This window comes from Equus przewalskii, chromosome 1 (assembly GCF_037783145.1).
Source record: "Equus przewalskii isolate Varuska chromosome 1, EquPr2, whole genome shotgun sequence".
Taxonomy (NCBI): domain Eukaryota; kingdom Metazoa; phylum Chordata; class Mammalia; order Perissodactyla; family Equidae; genus Equus; species Equus przewalskii.
In genome coordinates, this window is record NC_091831.1 from 38592501 (window position 1) to 38614726 (window position 22226).

General features: G+C 33.0%; 1 protein-coding gene across 16 annotated transcripts in view; it reads right to left on the reverse strand.

The window, feature by feature from the left end:
- Positions 1-22226, reverse strand: part of KIF20B (kinesin family member 20B) — a 76370-nt gene that overhangs the window by 15236 nt on the left and 38908 nt on the right. For all 16 annotated transcript variants that reach the window (XM_070561581.1, XM_070561527.1, XM_070561533.1 and 13 more), the window contains 7 exons: positions 20337-21573; positions 19851-19989; positions 14845-14964; positions 12583-12640; positions 5772-5897; positions 4974-5101; positions 3138-3293 (listed from right to left, as the gene is read on the reverse strand). In XM_070561581.1, the coding sequence (XP_070417682.1) occupies positions 3138-3293; positions 4974-5101; positions 5772-5897; positions 12583-12640; positions 14845-14964; positions 19851-19989; positions 20337-21573 (1964 nt within the window). The remainder of the gene's footprint in view (positions 1-3137; positions 3294-4973; positions 5102-5771; positions 5898-12582; positions 12641-14844; positions 14965-19850; positions 19990-20336; positions 21574-22226) is intronic.

Here is a 22226-nt window from a genome sequence, read left to right on the forward strand (position 1 = left end):
GAGTAAGGAGACAAATAGAATCAGAATAGGATAGCAAATATACAACTATAGCATTAGGAGAAAGGGAAGGAAAACACCAAAAACAAAGACAATCTTAGCACTTTAACCACAAACTCACAACACAAGTTGGAATAAGAGATGACAAGAATAACTTACGAGGGAAGGAGGAAAGGGACTGAATCAGTTTAGGCTAAGGAAATAAGAGGCCATCAGAAAACGGACTATGTTATGCACGAGATTCTGAATACAAACTTCAGGGTAGCCACTAACCTTAAAAACAGAACAGAAACACAAAAAATAAGTAAGGAAGTAAGAAACTGCAGATGTCAATGGGTAGGCCAAAACACACAGGACAAGAAACACAGGTAATGCAGGAAAACCGTAAAACAAGTGACAGAATGACAGCATTAAGTCTCATGCATCAATAATCACCCTTAATGTAAACAGATTGAACTCTCCAAATAAAAAGACACGGAGTGGCAAGATGGATTAAAGAACAAGATCCAACAATCTGCTGCCTCCAGGAAACACACCTCAGCTCCAACGACAAACACAGGCTCAATAAATATTACCAGGTAATCCACATTTTACAAAAAAGAGCCTTGATTCCTATCTCACTCCAACAGAAAAATCAATGCTAGCATCTAAATATGACAGGTAAAACCCCAAACCTTTCAGGAAATAACGTAAGAGAACATCTTCATGTCTTTGGCATTCATAAAGGAAAACACTGAGAAAATAAACTAAAATAAGTTAGAACTTCTATTCATAAAGAGGAAATAAGAAAGTAAAAAAGCAAACTTGAGATTGAAAGAAGGTACTTGCAACACATTATAGACAAAGGGCACCTATCCAGAAAGCATGAGGAATGCCTACTTATCAACAAGAAAAAGCTAGACAGTCCTGGAGAAAATAGGCAAAGAACTTGTATAGGCAGAGCCAATAAATAAATGAAACATCTTCACCTCATTAGTAATCAGGAAAAAGAACATTAAAACCATAAAAAATTACTGACAATACCATCGACTACAATACTAATTGGAGTATAAATGAGTACAACTACTTTGAAAATCAGTCTAGCCTTCTACTAGATTTCCACATACATATACCCTATCGTCTAGTAATTTACTCTTGGCCACACATGCAACAGAAATGCATGCACATGTGCAGTAAGAGAAATGTGTAAAAATATTTACAGGAGAATTTACTCATAACATTCAAAAACAGGAAACAATTCACATATCTTCAACATTAAAATGAATGGACTGTGGTATACTCATACACCGAAATATTCAGCAATGAAAGAACTAACTCCAGCCATGATAATTATCATAAACATAATATTGAGTGAAAGAAGCCAGGCACAAACAAATGCATTCAGTATACTTCCATTTATATAAAATTCAAAAATGGGCAAAACTAAAGTCTAACATTAAAAGACAGAATAGTTAGTACCTTTGGGAAAGAAGCAGAAGAGAGGGCCTCTGGGGCGCTGGTACTATTCTATTTCTTGAACTGGATGGTAGTTAAGTGGCTTTACAATAGTAACTTGGCTTTACAATAATTCACTGAATGATATGTTTATTTTGTTTACTTACTGTGCTGTATGTTAGAATTTTAAAAATCAACAACTCATTTCTTAAATATAGCAGATACACACACCCTACGTATTACATATGACTGTAAAACAATATATGGGAGAAAGGAGGAAGCTAGCTTTCTCTAGGATTAAAAACTCAAAGTAGATTTACTTGTGGCATTGCTGCTAGAGAGACCACTGACTAGGAAAAGAAAGTAGCTCCATTTCTGGTTTGGAATTGGAGTGACCGTGAAGCCAACAGCTTTGATTTCACTTCTTGCCCCTTACTATTGCACAGGAAGGTTTGATGGGCTGTGGAACAGGAAAAGAGAAAGAACAGCAGCCTTTCCTGTTAAGACAGATGGAGCACGAGAATCCTGCTCAACTCAACACTTCCTGAAGGTACCCGAATCACATGAAGTTGGCAAATGAAATGAAACATATTGTCATCTCAGAGCTGTAGCAATCATAAGTATTAGTCTCACAAGATTTGGCATATGACAAAGAGTCAAGAGTCTAAGGAAACAAAACAACTAAATGTAATGTAGCATCCTAGATTTGATTCTGGACCCAGAAAAAGACATTAGTGGGAAAACTGGTGAAATTCTACTAAGGTCCATAATCTAGCTAATGGTACTAGAATCATATTAATTTTTCGGTTTTGATCATTGTAGTACTGTTATGTAAGATGCTAAGATCAGGAAAAGTTGAGTGATAGGTATATAGGAAGCCTCTGTACTAGTTTTGCAACTTTTTTATAAATAAAATGATTTCAAAATAAAAAGATAAAAATATTTTTAAGTATCAGTGGGAAAATCATCCTTAACTTATTGAAAATACAGGAAAGTTTAGCTGTTATCAGTAAAATTCTGTCTTAAACGAAGGAAATGCCAACAGACAACAATGTAATACTCCAAAGTTACTATTATCGTAAATAGAGAACCAGTTTTTCATTTAAAGACAATGTTAATGTGTTGTTCAATGGTTTTCCTAGGATCCATGATGTGTTTTAACTTCCTTTTTCTGACTGGCAACATTGGGTGTCAAACACACTAAGTTGTCATTTAAAACAGGAGGAAAAAAAGCTAAGATAGAATCATTGTAAGAACTACAGCTAGTCAATGTAAAATTGAAAGTTATTTCTACCTGTAGTCTTCGAGAAACTATTTAGTGGACTTAAAAAACAGTCCTGATAAAATTGGTTTATGAGGTAAAATCACACACCATGTCAATCTACAGTTTAAAATGCAAAAAGCTTTACAATGTCGAGATAACCCTGTGACAGTCAAAAGGAAGACATTTTTAAGTTTGGCATCTGGATATTGAGATGTAATTAGGTATTTTCCCAATTTGCTAAACGGACTGAAAAAAATTAAAATAAGAACATAAGTGAACTTCAAGATAAGTTGAGACGGAAAAGTCATCTTACAAATAAACTGCCTTTAAAAAAAAAGGAAAATAGGCAACCATGTAGACTGATAAGGACCCCAAGGATAAATCTAACAAACCAAAGAAAGCAGGTGAAATACATTGAAGATAAAGTATAATTGTTACCAACCACTTCATTTTGTTGCTTTAAACAACGCTCTCTGTCTTCAGCATATTTTTTCATTTCTTTGTTTCGTAGATTCTCAGCTTCTTTTGCCTGAGTAATAAGCATTATTTTTTCTTCTAACCATTTCTTTCTATCAGCTTTATATTTCTGTTCAGATTCCTATATATATAAATAGTACAAGTAATTACCACATTCTTAAGAAGTAGTCAGTCTGTTTTTATAACATTTTTATACAACCCATCACTTTTCATCGTTTTTAAAACCTAAAAATAAGTGGTTTTCCTTAAATAATGACAAGATCAGAGTTTACTTCAGATTATAAAAAGAACATTGTTGATTTGCTTTCCTAAACAGTAGTTCCTTTATAAACTCCGTTTTGCTATGAGGTCCACTCAAGGACATTCCTTCATCGGTGAGCTCAAGAAGAAATAACGATTTAAATTTCTGAGTTACAGAGACCCAAGTCTTCCTAAAAGCCAGAAAAAAAAGACTTTGCTTGTGGTGGTCATTTCTAATTGTATGGTTCCAAAAATAAAATATTCTTGGGTATTCGGGATGCCAAATAAAGAATATCTTGTGCAACAGGTCAAATATTTATTAGTTTAAGGAACATTGGGAACAGCTGAACAGAGAATATAGCTGATAGTAATTTTCAAAGTGGATTCCATAGAGACTTTGGGTTCAAAGGCAACTAATTTATGCATTCAAAATCCAAGCAAAACTTCATTTAAAACAAAAACAATAACACCACCTTAAAATATATATATATATATCCCACTGTTCCCAAAACCTGTGAAACCACTGTGCTGGATGAACTATGACAGTTCATCCCGGGATCACAAAGTTTATAATCCAAAATATGTGATTATATCCTTTTAGAACAAAGTAAAACATACCAGTACGAACTTGACTCATACCTTCATAGGAACATTCCCAATATAGTTAATGTATTTTATTCCTAATTAGCGGAGTATGTACTTTGTTCTAGCTGCTTCTGGGTTTTCATAATGAAAAGGGTAAATTCTAGAATGTATAATTAACAGTTACAAAAGAAAGTAACTAATTTTTTTGTATTCTTCAGTATCTGATTATATACAGCCTGAATTTAAGAAAAACATTTAGATGCAGCCAACTTTTCAAAATCATTATGTTTTCGTCAATCAAAAACTACAGTCACAAATACAACTTTTAATAAAACGTACAAAATTTTAAGTGGTATTTAGCAAATTACCTTAAAAAAATACTTCCCCCATATGTTGTATTCTACACACAGTATGTTACAGCTGAATATGGAAAAATATAAACACAAAACAGAATATCTCCTATATAGGGTGGTTTCAAAAATATTCCAGTATCCAGATATACAACTCTATTCTTTTCCAACTTACTAAAAATTGAAAAGATTATTTACAATAATCAAAATAATTTTCTAATAGTCACCTTCTGGACAGCAGTATTTGATGTAAGAAATTTAAGGAGTAGAAAAATACATACAAAGACGTAAGAAGTGGTGATTTAAGAATTAATATATAACACATAAAACTGAAGACCCAAGCACTATATTTTCATTGGTACTTAGTACTTTGTATCTTGGGAATTTCCTCCCTATGTCAGTTGATTGTACTGAAATGTACAATGTACTGAATGTATTGAAATGTACAATATACAATATACTGAAATATACAATGTACTGAAAAATTATACATATAAACATATTAACATTTCCCAGGTACTATTCCACCCACATCTAAATTAATTATAAAATATTTACTGAATTCTCCTCTCATGATAAATACAAAGAGTAGACACATACATGCATATACACACATAAAATCATACCTGAAACTCATCTTGAAGCTTACTGAGCTGTTTACTAAGTACATCTGTGTTATCCTCAAGTTCTTTACTTGACCTTTGATTACTTTTGGTTTCCAGATCTTTGCATTTTTCCTTCCATTTTTCCAATTCTGATTTGAAAACATAAAATTATTTTTTAAAGCGCACGCAAAAGTTATACTGTATATTTAGAGATATATATGGCATGGGATACAGACATGAATCAGCAGAGCCCAGAAAAAGAATCTTGACCAAGACAGAACTGAGACTATTCCAAGAGCTGCAATTTTGAGAGTTGTTACCAAATTCTTAGAGAAAAGAAACTACAAGGTCCTCCTAGGAACCCACTGAATAGTGTTCAGAGAATACAGTATAAATGTATGTCAATCTAATTATATAGGAAACATCAAGTAGTTCCCCCCCTCAAAAAATAAAACAAACCTGTGATGGTATTCTGAAGGATGGAATCAGAGTATTTATTGAGATAAACATGTAAGATGATACTAAGCTGAACAGAGGTGAAACTCAGTTGAAAGTTTACTCAATATCTGGGGAACACTGCAAATTATCATACAGATATTAGGAACTGTATTCCTTCTTTACTACATAGCATTTTACTTAGATAAAACAATTTTCATCACATTGGAAAATGGCAAGTGACAGGACATTCCAAAAACACACCAAATACTTTTTCATTATGAATTATTACAAATACTAAACTACTTTCAAAAGGAAAGATATCTAGAAAAATAAAGAAAATTGAACACTATGTCTTGAGATATTTATGCAATCTTATTTCACCTGTGGCTAGTCTTTCAGCTTCCTCTAATTTAGCCTCGAGCACTTGATCTTGTTCTACCTGAGTTTGTTCTTGTTCTTCCAGTGTCATTCTCATGTCTTCAATTATTTTCTCTTTAACATTTAGATCTAAAAATTTGGGGAGAACATTTTAGAAGTTAGTAATATCTACAACCAGATATCCAGTTTTTCTTGAGTTCTTCTAAAATTAAAATACTTTTATTAACTGTAATAGAATAAGAGTTCCATATAGACCGAAACTTTGTCCTGTTCACTACTGTATCCTCAATGCCTAGAACAGTACTGGCACATTTGAAGTATCAAATATCTGATGAACAGAGGGATGACTTTAAGAATGGATAGATGGATAAATACAAGGAAAAGGAATCTTTTCAGATAAAATCAATAATTTTTCACATAAAGAAACTATTAATACTAATAAACACAAATCTTAGGATTTATTAAAAAAGTTATTTGGCAAAACATTTATTTTTAGTGTTAATATTCTCAAACCAAAACTAAAACTTTTACCTCCTGAAAACAAAGAAAGGCTCAATCCCAATCTGACTTATTTTTTTTAAATCTCGAGTAATTATTTTTTCGAGAAAAATTTTCAAAGCCAAATATTTACTTCTGGTGTTTTTAAAACCAGTTCTTCAGGAATGACTGCTACTAGCCTTACCAGAATTGTTTCTGGTCTTTGAAAAATTACTATAATAATGACTTATAAACAATTCTACTTAAATCCTGTCTGCTTTCAAAGATAAAGAGGAAAGATTACTTTGTTGCCTCTGGTGAGGGCCATATAGTAGCAAGGCTCATTTCAGACACCTCTTACCAAAACTATTACTGATGTCAAAGGTGGTAAACTTACAAATGCACAGCTCAACCCCAGGTCACTAAAAATGACATTAAAAATAACACAAATCTCAAAAAAGGCTTCCTCAAAGAGCACATAAAGCAAGCTTTAAAAAAACAAAACAATAAGAAAAAATTACATGAGTAATTTTCAGTATTTCTGTCCACTGATGTAAGCTTCCAGGAGTGCTAACAAAACAGAATTCCAACTAGGATTAAAGGAGTCTTAGTATTATCATCTAAACTCTTTCTTTCAAAACGCATGATTTGCAAACATATTCAGATTATACAATTAATTTAATCATAATTTTTTTCAAAGAATCTCCTTCCTCTTACACTCTATTTTGCTCTATTTCTAGAGGACTAGAAATAAAGAGTTTAAATATATACTTATCAATTAGAAAAGTCCCAAGACACTGATGATACTTTCACTAATGGCTATGCATCTATTATTTGAAAGGCAGGACCAGTAAATGAAAAAAGAGAATTATTTTATCAGTCACTGCCTCAAATAATTTGCATTTTAAAGAATGCAGAATATGCAACAAATAAAAGAATCCAGAAATATGCAACAAATAAAACAGAAAAAAAGCAACATAAAGACAGCTATAAGATAGGTATCTCATTATGGCTATCTAAAGATAGCTATGAGTTATCATAGCTAAATTAAGTGACTGTCAAATGACGCAGCAATCAAGTGCTTAATATTCAGGGGAGAGGATCACTGAGAGCCATAGTGTCCTAGGAAGGCTTCAAGGAGGAAAGGCTTAAGCATACCATTCTAGAACAGGCAGGAAGTAGAAAGAAGGGACATCACACAAGCTAGGGGCAGAAATGACATATAAATGTCATGTAAAAACCCTGGATTAGAAATATTCACTTAGTGACTGTTTAAATTTATTTCAGAATATCAGTATATCAGACATATATAAAACAAGTACAAAAGCTTGAAACCATGTGATACCATGTTTTACTCATCACACGGGCAGTAAGTTTAAAGTTTGTTAATACTTAGTTAGCAAATTGTGGGGAAATAGGCACTCTATACGCTATTACTGTGAATATAAACTAGTATAACCACTTTAGGGAGCAATTTAGCAATATTTATCAAAATTTTAAATACACATCATTTGGGCCAACAATTACATTACTAGGAACTTACCCTACAAATATATTTACATGTGTGCACAAAGACTTTTGTACAAAAATATTCATGGTAATGTCTATAGTAACAAAAAATTATATCTGAAACAACCAAAAATACTTTTTTTCATTAAAAGAGGTCATATTACCAGAGAGTAGATTATAGAATGTGTTGTTAACTTTCTTAGATAAGATGATATTGTGCTTATGTGAGATGTCTTTTCCTTAGAAATTTCATGATAAACTATTTAAGTGCAAACTATCATTAATGCCTGCAAATATCTTTCAAGTTGCTCAGTTTAATGTATAAATATTTATTAAAGAAAGAGACAGAGAAAGAGAGAGAGAGACGCAAATATGGCAAAATAAAAAACAGTGAATCTATTAAGGGGTATTTCAGGTGTTCTTTATATTGCCTTTCTGACTCCGTTGCAAATGTTTATTTTTTAATTTGAATTTTGGAAAAATATGAACTGAAATTGTACCTTAAATTAGTATATAATATTCCCTCTACTGGACTTTGAAATTGTTTCCTTTACCATCAAGCCACATGTTTGGTCAAATGAAGAACTCTGTTCCTTGCAATAGCATTCTCTTCTGGGCATATTAGAGTCAGTTTTATCTCCTCTATCCTAATTAATTCTGCCACATTACTTAAGGTTTTCCTTCAAGAGAATAAAATTCTTTTCTCCAATAATAACAAAAAGAGGCCATATTAAATAAATTGTGATAGATGAGGAACAAGACAAGGATGTCCACTCTCACTACTTCTAGTCAACATTGTTCAGGAAGTTTTAGCCAGCACAATTAGGCAAAAATAAGAAATAAAAGACAAACAGATTGGAAAGAAGTGAAACTATCTCTGTCTGCAGATGGCATGATCTTGTATACACAAAATCCTAAGGCAGGAAAGTAGGAAGGGCGGGGGGAGAGACGGAGGAAGGAAGGGAGGGAAGGAGGGAGGAAGAAAGCCTTATTAGAGTTCATAAACAGGTTCAGCAAGGTTACACGATCAATATAATTAAATCAATTGTATTTCTATACTAGCAATAAACAATCCAAAAATGGTATTAAGGAAATAACTACATTTTCAATAGCATTACAAAGAATGCTTAGAAATAAATTAACAAAAGATGTGCAAAACTTATGCACTAAAAACATCACTGAAAAGAATTATAGAAGGCCTAACTAAATAAAAAGATATCGTGAGCTCATGATTAATACTGTTAGTCTGGCAATTTTCCCAAGTAGATCCTCAAATTTAAACCCCATTAAAACTCCAGCTGCTTTTCTGAAGAAATTGACAAGCTGATCCTAAAACTCATGTAGAAATGAAAGGAACCAAAATAGCCAAAACAATCTTGCAAAAGAAGACTAAAAGTGAAACAATTAACATTTTCCAATTTCAAAATTTACTAGAAAGATACAGTAACAATACAGTGTGGTACCGGCATAAGGATAGACAAATAGCTCAATGAAACAGAATTGAGGGTCCAGAAATAAACCCTTACATTTATGGTCAACTGATTTTCAACAAAGGTGCAAAGACAACGCAATGGGGAAAGAATAGCCTTTTCAACAAATGGTGCTGGGACAACTGGATCTCCATACGCAAAAAATTTAGACACTTACCTCACACAATATACAAAATTATTCTCAAATGGATTAACTCAAAATGGATCAAAGACCTAAATGTAAGAGCTAAAACTATAAAACTCTTAGAAGAAAACTTAGATGACTTTAGACTAGATAGCAGGTTCTTAGAAATGACACCTAAAGCACAAGCAATTAAAACAAAATAGGTAAACTAGACTGAATCAAAATTAAAAACTTTTATGCATCAAAGGACACTATCGAAGAAGTGAAAAACAACCCACAAAATGGGAGAAATATTTGCAAATTATTTATCTGATAAGGGTCTAGTATCCAGAATATGTAAGAAACTCTAACGACTCCATAAGAAAAAGACAAATAACCCAATTGAAAAATGGACAAAGGGGTGAACAGATATTTCTCCAAAGAAAATATACAAGTGGCCAATAGTACAAGACAAGATGCTCATTACTATTAGTCAATAGGGAAATGCAAATCAAAACCACAATGACATACTACTTTATACCCACCAGGATGTTAGGTTAAACAGTGTTCCCCCAAAATTCATGTTCACCCACTATGAATATGACCTTATTTGAAAATAGGGTCTTTGCAGATGTAATCAAGTTAACAACGAGGTCATACTGAATTAGGGTGAGCCCTAAATCCAATATGACTCATGTCCTTATAAGAAGAGGGAAATTCGGACAGACACATAGGGAGAAGATACCAATACAGACACACCCAGAGGGAAGATGGCCAGGTAAAACAGAGGCAGACAGGAAATATGCTGCCACAAGGCCAGGAATACAAAAGGTTGCCATCAACACCAGAACCTAGAAGAAACAAGGAAAGAGTCTTCCCTAGAACCTTCAGAAGGAGTGTAGCACTATCAATACCTTTATTTCAGATTTCTAGCTTTCAGGACTGTGAGAGAATAAATTCCTGTTGTTTAAGCCACCCAGTTTGTGGTGCTTTGCTACAGTAGCCCTAGGAAACTAATATAGACAGCTCTAATTTTTAAAATGAAAAATAACAAGTGTTGGCAATGATGTGGAGAAATTGGAGCCCTCATTCACTGCTGGTAAGAATGTGAAATGGCAGAGCCACCGTGGACAAATTTGACAGTTCCTCAAAAAGTTAAACATAGAGTTATTACATGACCCAGTAAATTCCACTCCTAGATATATATATATATATATCCCCAAGAGAACTGCAAACATATGTTCACCCAAAAACTTGTGCATAAATATTCATAAAAGCCAAAAAAAGTGGAAACAATACAAATGTCCATCAACTGATGCGTAAATAAAATATGGTATGGTCATACAACGGAGTATTATTCAGCCATAAAAAGGAATGAAGTACTGATCATGCTACAATATAGCTGAAACTTAAAAACATCGTGCTAAGTGAAAGAAGTTAGACAAAAAGCCCACATATTGTATATGAATTCAGTAACATGAAATGTCTACAACAGGCAAATCCATAGAGAAAGAAAGTAGATTACTGGTTGACAGGGACTAGGGAGTGATTACTAATGGGTACAGGGTTTCCTCTGGGGGTGATTAAAAAAGTTCTGGAATTAGATAGTGGTAGTGATTATATAATCATGTGAATATACTAAAACCCGCTAAATTGTACACTTTGAACAGGTAAATTTTATGGTATATATGTATTATACCTCAAATTCTTTAAAAAAAGAATGAACTACGATAACTAAATGAATGGCATTCAGTATTTAAATAGAACTGTAGAAATCAGGGAAAGCCTTAAGAATTGAAAAAACACTTTTTTGTTTGTTGGGGAATGTCTCATGCACAACTGAAATCACAGGAGTGAATGAACTCTCAGGGGAGAAAACAAAGAGAAAAAAGATGACACCTTAATCAGGAAAGTTGCCAAAGTGGCTGAGGCTCAGTCTCAGAGAAAGGCAGTAACTGGTAAAGAATAGATCACAAAAGCTGAGGCAAGAGAGTTTCAAACAGGGGGAAGCTACATATTACCTTTATATTTAGAAAAAATACACTCATACACAATAAATACTATGTAAAAGATGAAAATGAGGAAAAGAAGAATAGTGGACAATAATGTCAAAATGATATAAAAAATACAGGAAAGTAGGGATTGCAAAAAGCCAATCGATTTAAAAATATGTAGGTTATAAGTGATCTTCGGGGAAGTTTCAAGAGCATGGAGAAGACAAAGTCAGATTAAGTAGTCAAAATGAGCCTATGCCACACTTCTCAATATTTGGAAAAGAAAGGAAAAATTAAAATACGATGAAAACTATATCCTAGTCCAACGACCTGCTTTTTCAAAATAGCTAAGATCTGTTCACATGTGTCAACAATGACAAAGAAGCCAAATTAAAAAGAATTCCTAAAAAAGTTATGGAAATAGGAGATGTTCAGGGACAAAGGTCTAAGAAAGGCAAGAGAAAAAAGGACTGTAAGCAGAGAGAGATTTTCACACCCAAGTTAGTGACACAAGTTAATTCCACAAATGCCCAAGTCATTTAAATAAGTAACAATCTAGTTGTCTTACCCCTTCTCTTCAGGTGGCCAAGTACAAACAGCATGAATTACTGAAGAGACTCTGAAACTTTAGAGTAAAACAGACCTCTGCTCGATCCCAGCTCTACTATTCACATAACTAAGACATTAAGTGGTGAGTGAGGAGGAGGAGAGGAATCTGCATAATTTTATGAACAGAAATATATATGTATATCTTCTACAAAGGTAATTTTATAATATTTCAAATAAAAAGTCAACACAATTTGAGTAAAAACAGCATAATTCAGCACATACGTTGAATCTGAAGTATTAAATGGTTTTAAAAAACTTTGTAAAATATATTAATTTTAAAGACATTTTACTTGAAGTATATTCTTTACGTGATTTTGTCTATAAATCTATTCCAATTCTTTGTGACCTACGTAACTTTGACTGACTTTATTTTTCACAATATACTGGCCATTATCTAGAAATCAATGGTTGCTTTGACTGAATATTTCTTAATGTTTTATTTTTCCAAGAAGAAACACTTTACATTGATGAGTTACTCATTAGAATGAACACCTTTCTCTTTTGATAAAGTTACATCTTATGTTGCCCTTATTTTACTTTAGAATTTTCAACGGACAATGCTGAACCAACCAGTACCACAACAACCTACTCTGCAGCCATTTTAGTACTGGAAGTAGAGGTTTGTTCCTGACCTTTGCACACTCTCTCATACTGTTGTATAGCTTCTTCCACCTGATTACTTAACTGCTCCTGCAAAATGAAAGGATATGAATTAAATGCAAATGTAACTGAAACACACAGCAATACTTCATAGTGGGACTTGAAAACAGGGTACAATATTAGGTTTGAAATCTTTCGCCTACAAGGCTGACTACTAGTCTCAGCTTTCAAGTTTCTTTCACCTTGGGGAAAAGGGCAGGCTGACAGTGGTAATTAAAAGAAAAAGAAAAGAAAAGAAAATGTTATACCTTTAATCTATGTAAAAATTAGTGCCCAGTCATTTTACTTAACATTTTAAGTTTACCATGTTCCCGCACCACAAAAAGCAGAAACAGGAAAATGAAGATTTACTATGTACTATTTAACAAAGGAGGAACAAGAAAAACCACAAAAATAAAAAAAGTTCCCTTATCAGTAAACTCAGAAAAAAAAAGGGCCCTCCCTCCCCTCTATGTAGAAAATAGCTAGGAGGTTCAGAAAAAATAACAGAGCCTTAAGAGGCAAAACTAAATTATGAGCACTGGAAATCCTCCAAGTCTAGTTTTAACCTGTCAGGTACTCCAACCTCACTCTTTTTTTTTTTTTTTTTTTGAGGAGGATTAGCCCTGAGCTAACATCTGCTGCCAATCCTCCTCTTTTTGCTGAGGAAGACTGGCCCTGAGCTAACATCCGTGCCCATCTTCCTCTCCTTTATATGTGGGACGTCTACCACAGCATGGCTTGCCAAGCAGTGCCATGTCCACACCTGGGACTCGAGCTGGCGAACCCCGGGCCACCGAAGCGGAACATGTGCACTTAACTCCTGTGCCACCATGCCAGCCCCCAACCTCACTCTTTGTCTTGTCTATCCTCAGCACTATCTCCTCACTTTGTAAGTCTCAGAATGAATCATTACAGAACTGGGAAATCTCTGAATCCTATTATGAAAGTACAGATTGCTTTATTAGGATTATATTCAGTTAAAAATTAAAATCATATATTTACATCTGAGTATTCACTAGTTTGCTTCATTTAAAAGCAAACACGCAAAAGATAGAACAAATCCATTTTTTATTGCTGCCTTATCCATTGAACTGATGTGAAGCAAAATATAACCATTTATAAATGGATTTTGCTTTTTAAGTGTCCTTTTATTTATTTCTTTATTTGCTGAGGAAGATTCACTCTGAGCTAACATATGTTGCCAATCTTCCTCTTTTTGCTTGAGGAAGATTCACCTTGAGCTAACATCTGTGCCAATCTGCCTCTGTTTTATAGGTGGGTCCCCGCCACAGCATGGCCACTGATGAGTGGTATAGGTCTGCAACTGGGAACCAATCCCAAGCCACGGAAGTGGAGTGCACCAAACTTAAACACTAGGTCATGGGGCCAGTCCCTAAGTGTCCCTTTAAAAAATAATTTTTTACAAGACCTGAGCTCATTTTCTTTTCACTTTTTATTTCGAAATGATTTTAGATTTATAAAAGAGTTGCAAATACCAGCAGAGATTTCCTGTGTAACCTCCTCTTAGCTTCCCCTAATGTTAACATCTAATATTACTATGGTACATTTATTTAAAAATCAAGAAACTAATATTGGACACAGAAAAAAGAGCAGCTGAGTCTCAGAACTCTATAATTTAGAACATGGAAACAATCATCTTTGTATGGAAAAAAGAAATTAGCACTGGTATATTTACTTGGATTTCATCAGTTTCTCCACCAATGTCCTTTTTCTGTTCTAGGATCCCATACAGGACACAACCCTGCATTTAGTCATCATGGTCCTTAGTCTCCTCCAATCTGTGACAGAGTTCCTTGGTAATCCTTTTCTTTAAGGACCTTGACACTTTTTATTGGTCAGGTACTTCGTAGAACATCCTCAGTTTGAGTGGTCTGATGTTTCTCACAATTAGACTGAAGTAACAGATTTGGGGGGAGAATATCACAGAAGAGATGTGCCCCTCTCATCACATCAAATCAGGAAGTACATGGTATCAACATGACTTGCTACCAGTGATGCTATTCTTGAACACTCAGTTAAGGTGATGTCTGCCAGGTTTCTCTACTATAAAGTTACCATTTTTTCCTTTCTAGAAGCAAATCACTATGGCCTTATTTAATTTTAAGCAATTTATTTTTATATTCCAAAAAAGGTCAAAAGAGAATTTGTTATAAAAAGCTGATACATTTAGTTAAACATTAAAATATAGCAACAGACTCTATGTAAACCATCTTTACAAACAAAACTATTACCTTTAGTTGCTGAATGGTTCTCTGTTTCATTTCTATTTCCTGAGAGCACTGGTTTTTCTTTTTCTCCAGTTCATTAATTTTAATCCTCAGTAATTTCTCCTCATCACGCATTACAGACACCTACAAAGTAATGTTTATAAAACAAATTAAACATTTTTAAAAATATCAGTTGCTTTTTGTTGTTTAAAATTCATGGTCATTGGTTCAAAGATTCACACTCTTTAAAACCCATTAGAAAAATTACAAGTTCTAACAGACTACATGATATGGCTTCAAATTATTAGAAAATCTCTTAATACTCTAAAGGAGAATGCACATGATGAGATTATTTTGTTCTTACAGTATTTTAAGAATCTCAAACTCTGTAAGTGCTCTCAAAAAAAAATCAACATAGCACCTTGGGTGTAACAGCAAAATCATTATCACAGAAAAATCAATCGAGATACTCTAGGGGGAAAATACTGGCTCGCATTTCCAAGGTTTATTGAGTAATGTGATCCAGGAATACAAGAAATATTTTAAAAGCTAATAATGGCATATAGAAGATGAAAATGGAACAACTGTAAGATCAAAAGGTACCCATACAAGTGAAGGTCAATTGATTTTTGGTGTTACTGGTAACCTAATTCTATGAACTTGTTAAAAAGAAATCAAAAGCACTATGAACTACTACGCAAATCTTCACCAAAAAAAAAAAAAAGAAAGAAAGGTAATCTATGTATATCTTTAAGCCAATTTCCATCATAACAATCCTAGAGATCTCAAAAACTGAAGGAAATTCATTGAAAAAAGTCCCCTCTCATAAAAAGTATGGAGATGCCATAACAATAGTAGCTCTAAATGGTTTGGTTTCAGGATATTATTTTACATTGTTTGTTAGGCTTTCTGTATGTTTCAAATTTACTACAATAAATACATATATAATATTTATTTTCACCTGCTTATCTTTTTAAAAATATGGGACTTCCAGTAATAAATACCATCCTCATTGATTTTACAGACATAAACTGTCAGCCAAGAATAAATGGAGACTATGTGTTGCACTGAGATGCACATAAGGACTGTCTCAGTTTCCATCTTCGCTCTACCATTTACTAGCTAAGTGAACTTGGACAAGTTATCTCTCTCAATGTGTATTTCCTTATCCATAAACTGGAAGTTAAAAATGCTGCCTACCACTAATATCAGTCTGAGAATTAAACGAGATGATATACGTAAACTCAGAGTAACCGACCTAGACTAAGCTGTTACTATTATTATTATTATTAGCATTAACACTACACATTGTTTATTTTGAGAAACAGAATTAATACCCATCATCAGAGTAATGTGAAATAGTCATCTATATAATAAATCATTTTTTAAAGAGATACTCTATAAATAGTGGTATGAAAAAAATCTTAAAAATAGAATAAATTTAAAAGCAATATTTATATATAGTTAAGTTCATCTATAAAAAATAAAAATACACAAGTACATGCAGTAACTATCTGTATACATATATCATGTTAAACGTATATAAAAAGATCTAGAGGAACACAGATGGACTGTCAAGAGTGGTTCATAATTAAGAAGAGAGAGAAATGAGACTTAGAAAGGCTTTCACTTTTATCTTCATTTCTTAAAAAAATTTCCTAATAATGTATTACCGTAAGTTTTTAATTGGAAAAAGAAGCTATTTTTTAATAACCGAGTAACTGGTTCCATGTGAACACAAGTCAATTATGCCATGCTTGCTAAAGCTTACTGACAATCACGATGTTAAATAAATCAGGAAGTTACCTGCCTAGAAAGCAAACAATCCAGGTCTTCTGAGTGTCAAACAAGGGCTTTTCCAAATTATGCTATACTGCTTTTAACTTGCTGATCTGACTAAAAACTTTTCTATTGCCTAATTACAGTCTAGGTCACCTCTACTGTCTTAGATTTCTAAACTAATCTGCCTTCGAAACATCTGTCACGTGGCCTGGAAACTTTCTGTGTGTAATTATCAGAAAGAACATATATTTTGCATTTTATCTATGGTGGTATTGTTTGTATTTTTCTTCCATTGATTAAAAACTTTATTACATTTCCCTTATTATGAATGAATACATATTCAATATAAGAAATTAAGAAATGTGACAAGTAAAATTTTTTAAAAATTACCTATAATACCATTACCTAAGATAATCAAAATATATAATAATTATATTTGATATATTTCTTTGCAGTCTATATTGTTATGCAAATTTTCCACATAGTTTTAATCTATGTATATAAAATTGGGTCTAGCTTCTATTACTTAACATTATCACATAAGCATTTTCCCATAATATCATAAAAACTTAGAACTTATCACTGTACTTAAATCAGAATCCTGCTAAATATACTGACAATAAATATGGGAACTTAACCACTGATAAAGCTATGGGAAACACAATTTACACATCTCTACAAATCACTATAAATGAAGTAACAGAACTTAGGCGAAAGCTTCCAGGCATCAGAGTGCTTAAGAAGCTGGCAGGGGAAAGAAGGAACCTCTGTTCACAGAAATGCAGAGGGTACTAGACGCAAGAGCTCCTCTCCCCTCCCTCTTCTTCACTGCCACAGGCCTATTAGTCATGACAATGATTTAGTCAAAAAGTTCATACTCCTTCTTATTTTTTCATTCATTTTTAATTCACATTAATACTATATTATTGTGGAAGTTTTCTTATGTTAAATGAAAAATTGTCCCAGAACTTCGATTAGTTTAGAAGAAACTAATCCACTACTGAAAACAAAAAAATGCCAGATTAAAAAAAAACTGCAATACTCTTAAATGCACTGAGGAACTAGCAAAAAAAAGTAAGAAATATTGAGATTAAAAAACTAAACGAGAAAAGAATCAGAAATAAGTGGAGGACGAACTGATGCTGGCTTTTGTTTTGAGGACACTCACAGAATGAGGTGGTCTGATTTTCAAAAGAAATGGTAAAAACGCTATTAAAATAAAGAAATTCAATCATTAAACACAACAGGTAAACTAGAAGATATTTGCAACATATTTAACTGACAAAGAGTTAGAATCAAGAATAAAGAAATCCTGCAAAATAGTAAAAATAATAAAAAAGCACAATTAAAAGAAAATATCAACAACAGATTTCAGAGTGGAAAATGGAATAGACAAATAGCCAATAAAAACATGAATAGATACTGCACTTCATTAGTAATCAGATGAAGGCAATTTCAAACCACAGAGAGACACCTCTTCATATCCTCTGATCCAGCAAGTCTGCCCCTTGGAATATAAACTCTTGCACAGTTGTGCCATGGGTATGTATAAGATAAGAAAACTGTTTCTAAGAGAAAAAAGGAAACAATCTAAATGGTCAACAAAAGAATGGATAAATAAATTGCAGTATATCACACAATGGAGTATTATACAGCAGCGAAAGTGATTAATTACAACCATACATAAGTGAATTTCAGGAATACGACGTGAAAACTAAGTCTCTGAGGATTATAATATACTGTTTAGAATAAAAAGCAAGTATGTGTTAAATTATATTTTTAAAAGTTAAGAGAAGATAAACACAAAACATTCAGTATAGTAACTTCTGTGGGTGTAGGAAATATGGACTAGAGATGAGACTCATAAGCATTTGTTCTATCAATTTTTGACCTTATACATTTAAGTTTTCTTTTGTAACTAACTTAAAGTAATGAAAGATAATTCTTTAAAACTGTTTCAGCTTCTAGAAAAGGTCTAAGTATCATAAAAAATCAAGCAGTCATAAAAGAAAAATTAGTAAATTTAACTTTATGAAAATCAAAATTTACTCCAAGGCAAAAAAGAACCATAATCAAAATCAAGAAAAATGGCAAAGGAATGGAATCCGCAATTCATATCCTTAAAAGGCTAATTTCCTGAATATGTAATAAGCTCCTATAAAGCGGCAGTAATAAAAAAAAAAAATAACCCAAACTAAAAAGGCAATGGATATGAACACACAGTTCACAGAAAAAAAATACAAATGGCTTTTAAACAAAAAGATACTCACTCATAATTAGAGAAATGCAAATTAGAATTACAGAGAGATACACTAGTCACCTGTCAAATTAGCAAATATCAAAAAAATATGATAAAATACTACTTTATACCAGGGTGTAGAGAAAAAGATATTGTCTTATTTTCATACATTACACATGGCATGTAAATTGGCATAATCTCTAAAAAGCATAATAAATATCGAAATTACAAATGTACAAAACAGTGACCCATAAATTCCACTTTTAGGAATTGTACTACAGAAAGACTTGCAAATGTTCAAAATGACATTGCTGCATAATTTGAATCAGGAGAAGACAGGAAACTACCTGAATTGTCCAACAATGGGGGACCAATTTACTAAAGGTAAATACATTTTGTAGTCATAAAAATGCGTATTTGGAGACTCTTTATTTCCTGATACGAAATGACAGCCAAGGTAATTATTAAGTGAAAAAACCAAGGTTCACAACAATGTTTATAGGATATTTTCATGTTTTATAGGAAGAGAAAGAAAAGATAGAGAAGGCAGGAGAAGTAAAGAGAAAGAAAGTAGTTGGTAACATTTGGAGAGAAACCTAACGGCTGGAAGATGGGTCGGAGGGAGTTTTTTCCCTCACTATACATTAGTTTTGTGTATTGTGAACCAGGAATCATATGATTGCATTTCCTGTTTTAATAAATAATAAAAACTGGTTACAGTTGCACTGCATACTCTCCTAAATACCATCTGTAAACAAAAGTTTGCTTTTCACTTTTTAGGGGCAACTAATCCTACACTAGGCACATATTTTTCTTAATGTTGGTCATTCTTCAGGTTACTTAACCTGACTAAGTTTTCTTTTGTGAATTATTCTCATCTTTTTAAGAAAAATTACAGAGTTGTCAAATGTTCTGAAGGTTCAATCCTAAAATTAGTGTCTCAGCTTGCTATATAAGGAAAACAATCTTTATCATTTAAATTGGCCATACAACTTTTCAAATAATCTACCTCTTTCTGGACTTGCTCAATCTGCTTTTTGGCATCAGCCAGTTTCTCTTTCAGCTCAGCATAATCTTCTTCCTTCCTCTGAAGATCTGCTTTCAGATTCTGGGTAAGAGCAGAGCTTGCAGAGAGCTCCTCTTTCAACCTGAAAAACACAGATCACTTTTCTATAGTGACACACCACTAACCACTTAGGATCATCCATGTGACCCCTGTTAACAATCTACAAAATTACATCTTTTCACGAATTCAGAATGTCCAAACCATGAAGGAGTCCTTCAGAGAGGATTTCAGGAGATTTTATAAACAGATCTTTGAATATAGTTTTATTCAAAGGTTTCAAAGGTTTATAGAAACAAAAGTTCAAGTTCTTCACTCATCGTACATGCTATACTTTACCAGATTAAGTTATGCCCACCTAAATTATTTAAAAGCTACATAAGAAAATCAGTAAAATGAATGCTTTGCATATTTTAATAACATTTAGCTTACTTTTCTGTTTCTTGCCAGTTGGTTTCTTTTTCTTCTTCCTTTAATTGAAGTGAATGCTTTGCATCTTGCAAGTTATTTGTCAAATGTGTGATTTCTTCTTTTAACTTGACTTCCCTTTCACTTAAATCTTTGGTGTTTTTGATAGAATCCTGAAGATTTGCTTGAAATTCCTTCAGATTTTTTTCTAGTTTTAAGATGATAGTTTCCTTTTCCAAAACTTCTTGTTCTAACTTGGCTGAACGACTACATTCATCTTTCTGAGTTTCTAAGATTGCTTCCAGTTCCTTTACTTTCACTTTATAGCAAGTAACAACTTCTGTAAGTTCTGAAAGTGCTTTCTTTCCTTCAACTACATGCTGTACTTGCACATCAAGATTAATGTTTTTTTCTTGCAATTCTTCTTTGAGCTGCTGTATGAGACTTTCTTTCTCTTTTAGAAGGTCATCCTGATTTTTATTCTCCCTCTCCTCTGTTTTTAGTCTATTGTTTTCATCCTTGTAGCCTTTTATTTCTGCCTCTAATTTTTCAATGTGTTGTTCCAGTTCCTGGATCTGATGACTTTTTTTGGAAGAAGCCTTTACAATCTCCTTACATTCTTCCCAAATGGCTTCAATACTAGAGTGGAAAGAACTTTCCCTACTGAGTTCTTGAATACGATATTCTTTAAGCTGCTTGTTTACCAAATCATTATTATCCAAAAAGTGTAGCTGTGTATTTGGCAAATTATTCTCTTGAGAACCACTTGACAGATCCCTGAGATTGAGTAAGTCTATGTTTGAGATCTGAGACACTGAATCAAGCGTACGTAGTTCATCTATTTTTGCTTGCATTAATTTTATTTGTGAAACATTATTTGTGGTGTTTCTTTTAGCGGTTTCTAACTCCTTTGACAAATTCATGATCTTTTCCTCCTGTTCTCGATTTATACCTCTCAGCACATGTAATTCAGAAATTGCACTGTCATAATTGGACTGAATTTGTTGGATTTCTAGACTTAAAGTAAAACTCTTTTTCTCAGAAAAAGAAAGTTCCTGCTGAAAACTAACAATCTGTTTATTTAATTCTGCTTTTTCTTCCATTTCATTTTTAAGTTCATTCTCAACAACGAGTAAACGTGTTTTCAGCTCACTATTTTCTTGTAAAACTCTAACGTCTTCCTCATCTTCTGAAATGCTCTGTTGCATTTCTTCAGCTTTCTTTTGGTCTTCAGTAATAGTTGGACTAACATGTATAGGTCCTGCAAAAATAAGAAAATTGTTAGTAGTCTGGCAAACCTCAATAAAACCAAAAAGTTACCATATAAGCCAATATTCAAACATATGAAACATAAGAAAGCAAACTCTTAATGAAAAACAGAAATAAGCTACTGAGTGAAAAAGAAAAAGCACGTTGCAAAACATACATGGTATAAGCCCATTTATGTAAAAATTATAGTTTCTAAGTTAATGCAGAGAGAGAGATACCAAAACGATGATAGCTGCCTCTGAGTAGGATTACCAGTTATTTCTATTTTCTTTTATAACTTTCAATATTATTCAAATGTTCTGCCACAAATCTTTATTATCATTAGAATATGGCACAGAGGGGAGATCACATGAGACAGCCCAAGGCAGACATCTCACATCCTAAAGAACAGTTTTAAAGTACAATTATATTACAGATCTACTAAATTAGTAATTTGAAAACTGAGTATCTTGAATTCTCATAGCTAAAATTAGGGAATAAATGGTTGAAATTCTGGGAAGTCTAGTGTAGCCTTACCCTTCACAAGCTGTTTAACTGTCAATAAACTGCTTAACCCTACGACTCCTTCTTCAAATGTAAAACGGAAATAATAATACTGCCACCTATCTCAGAGTTATTGTGAAGGTCAAGATAAGAAAGGAGCTT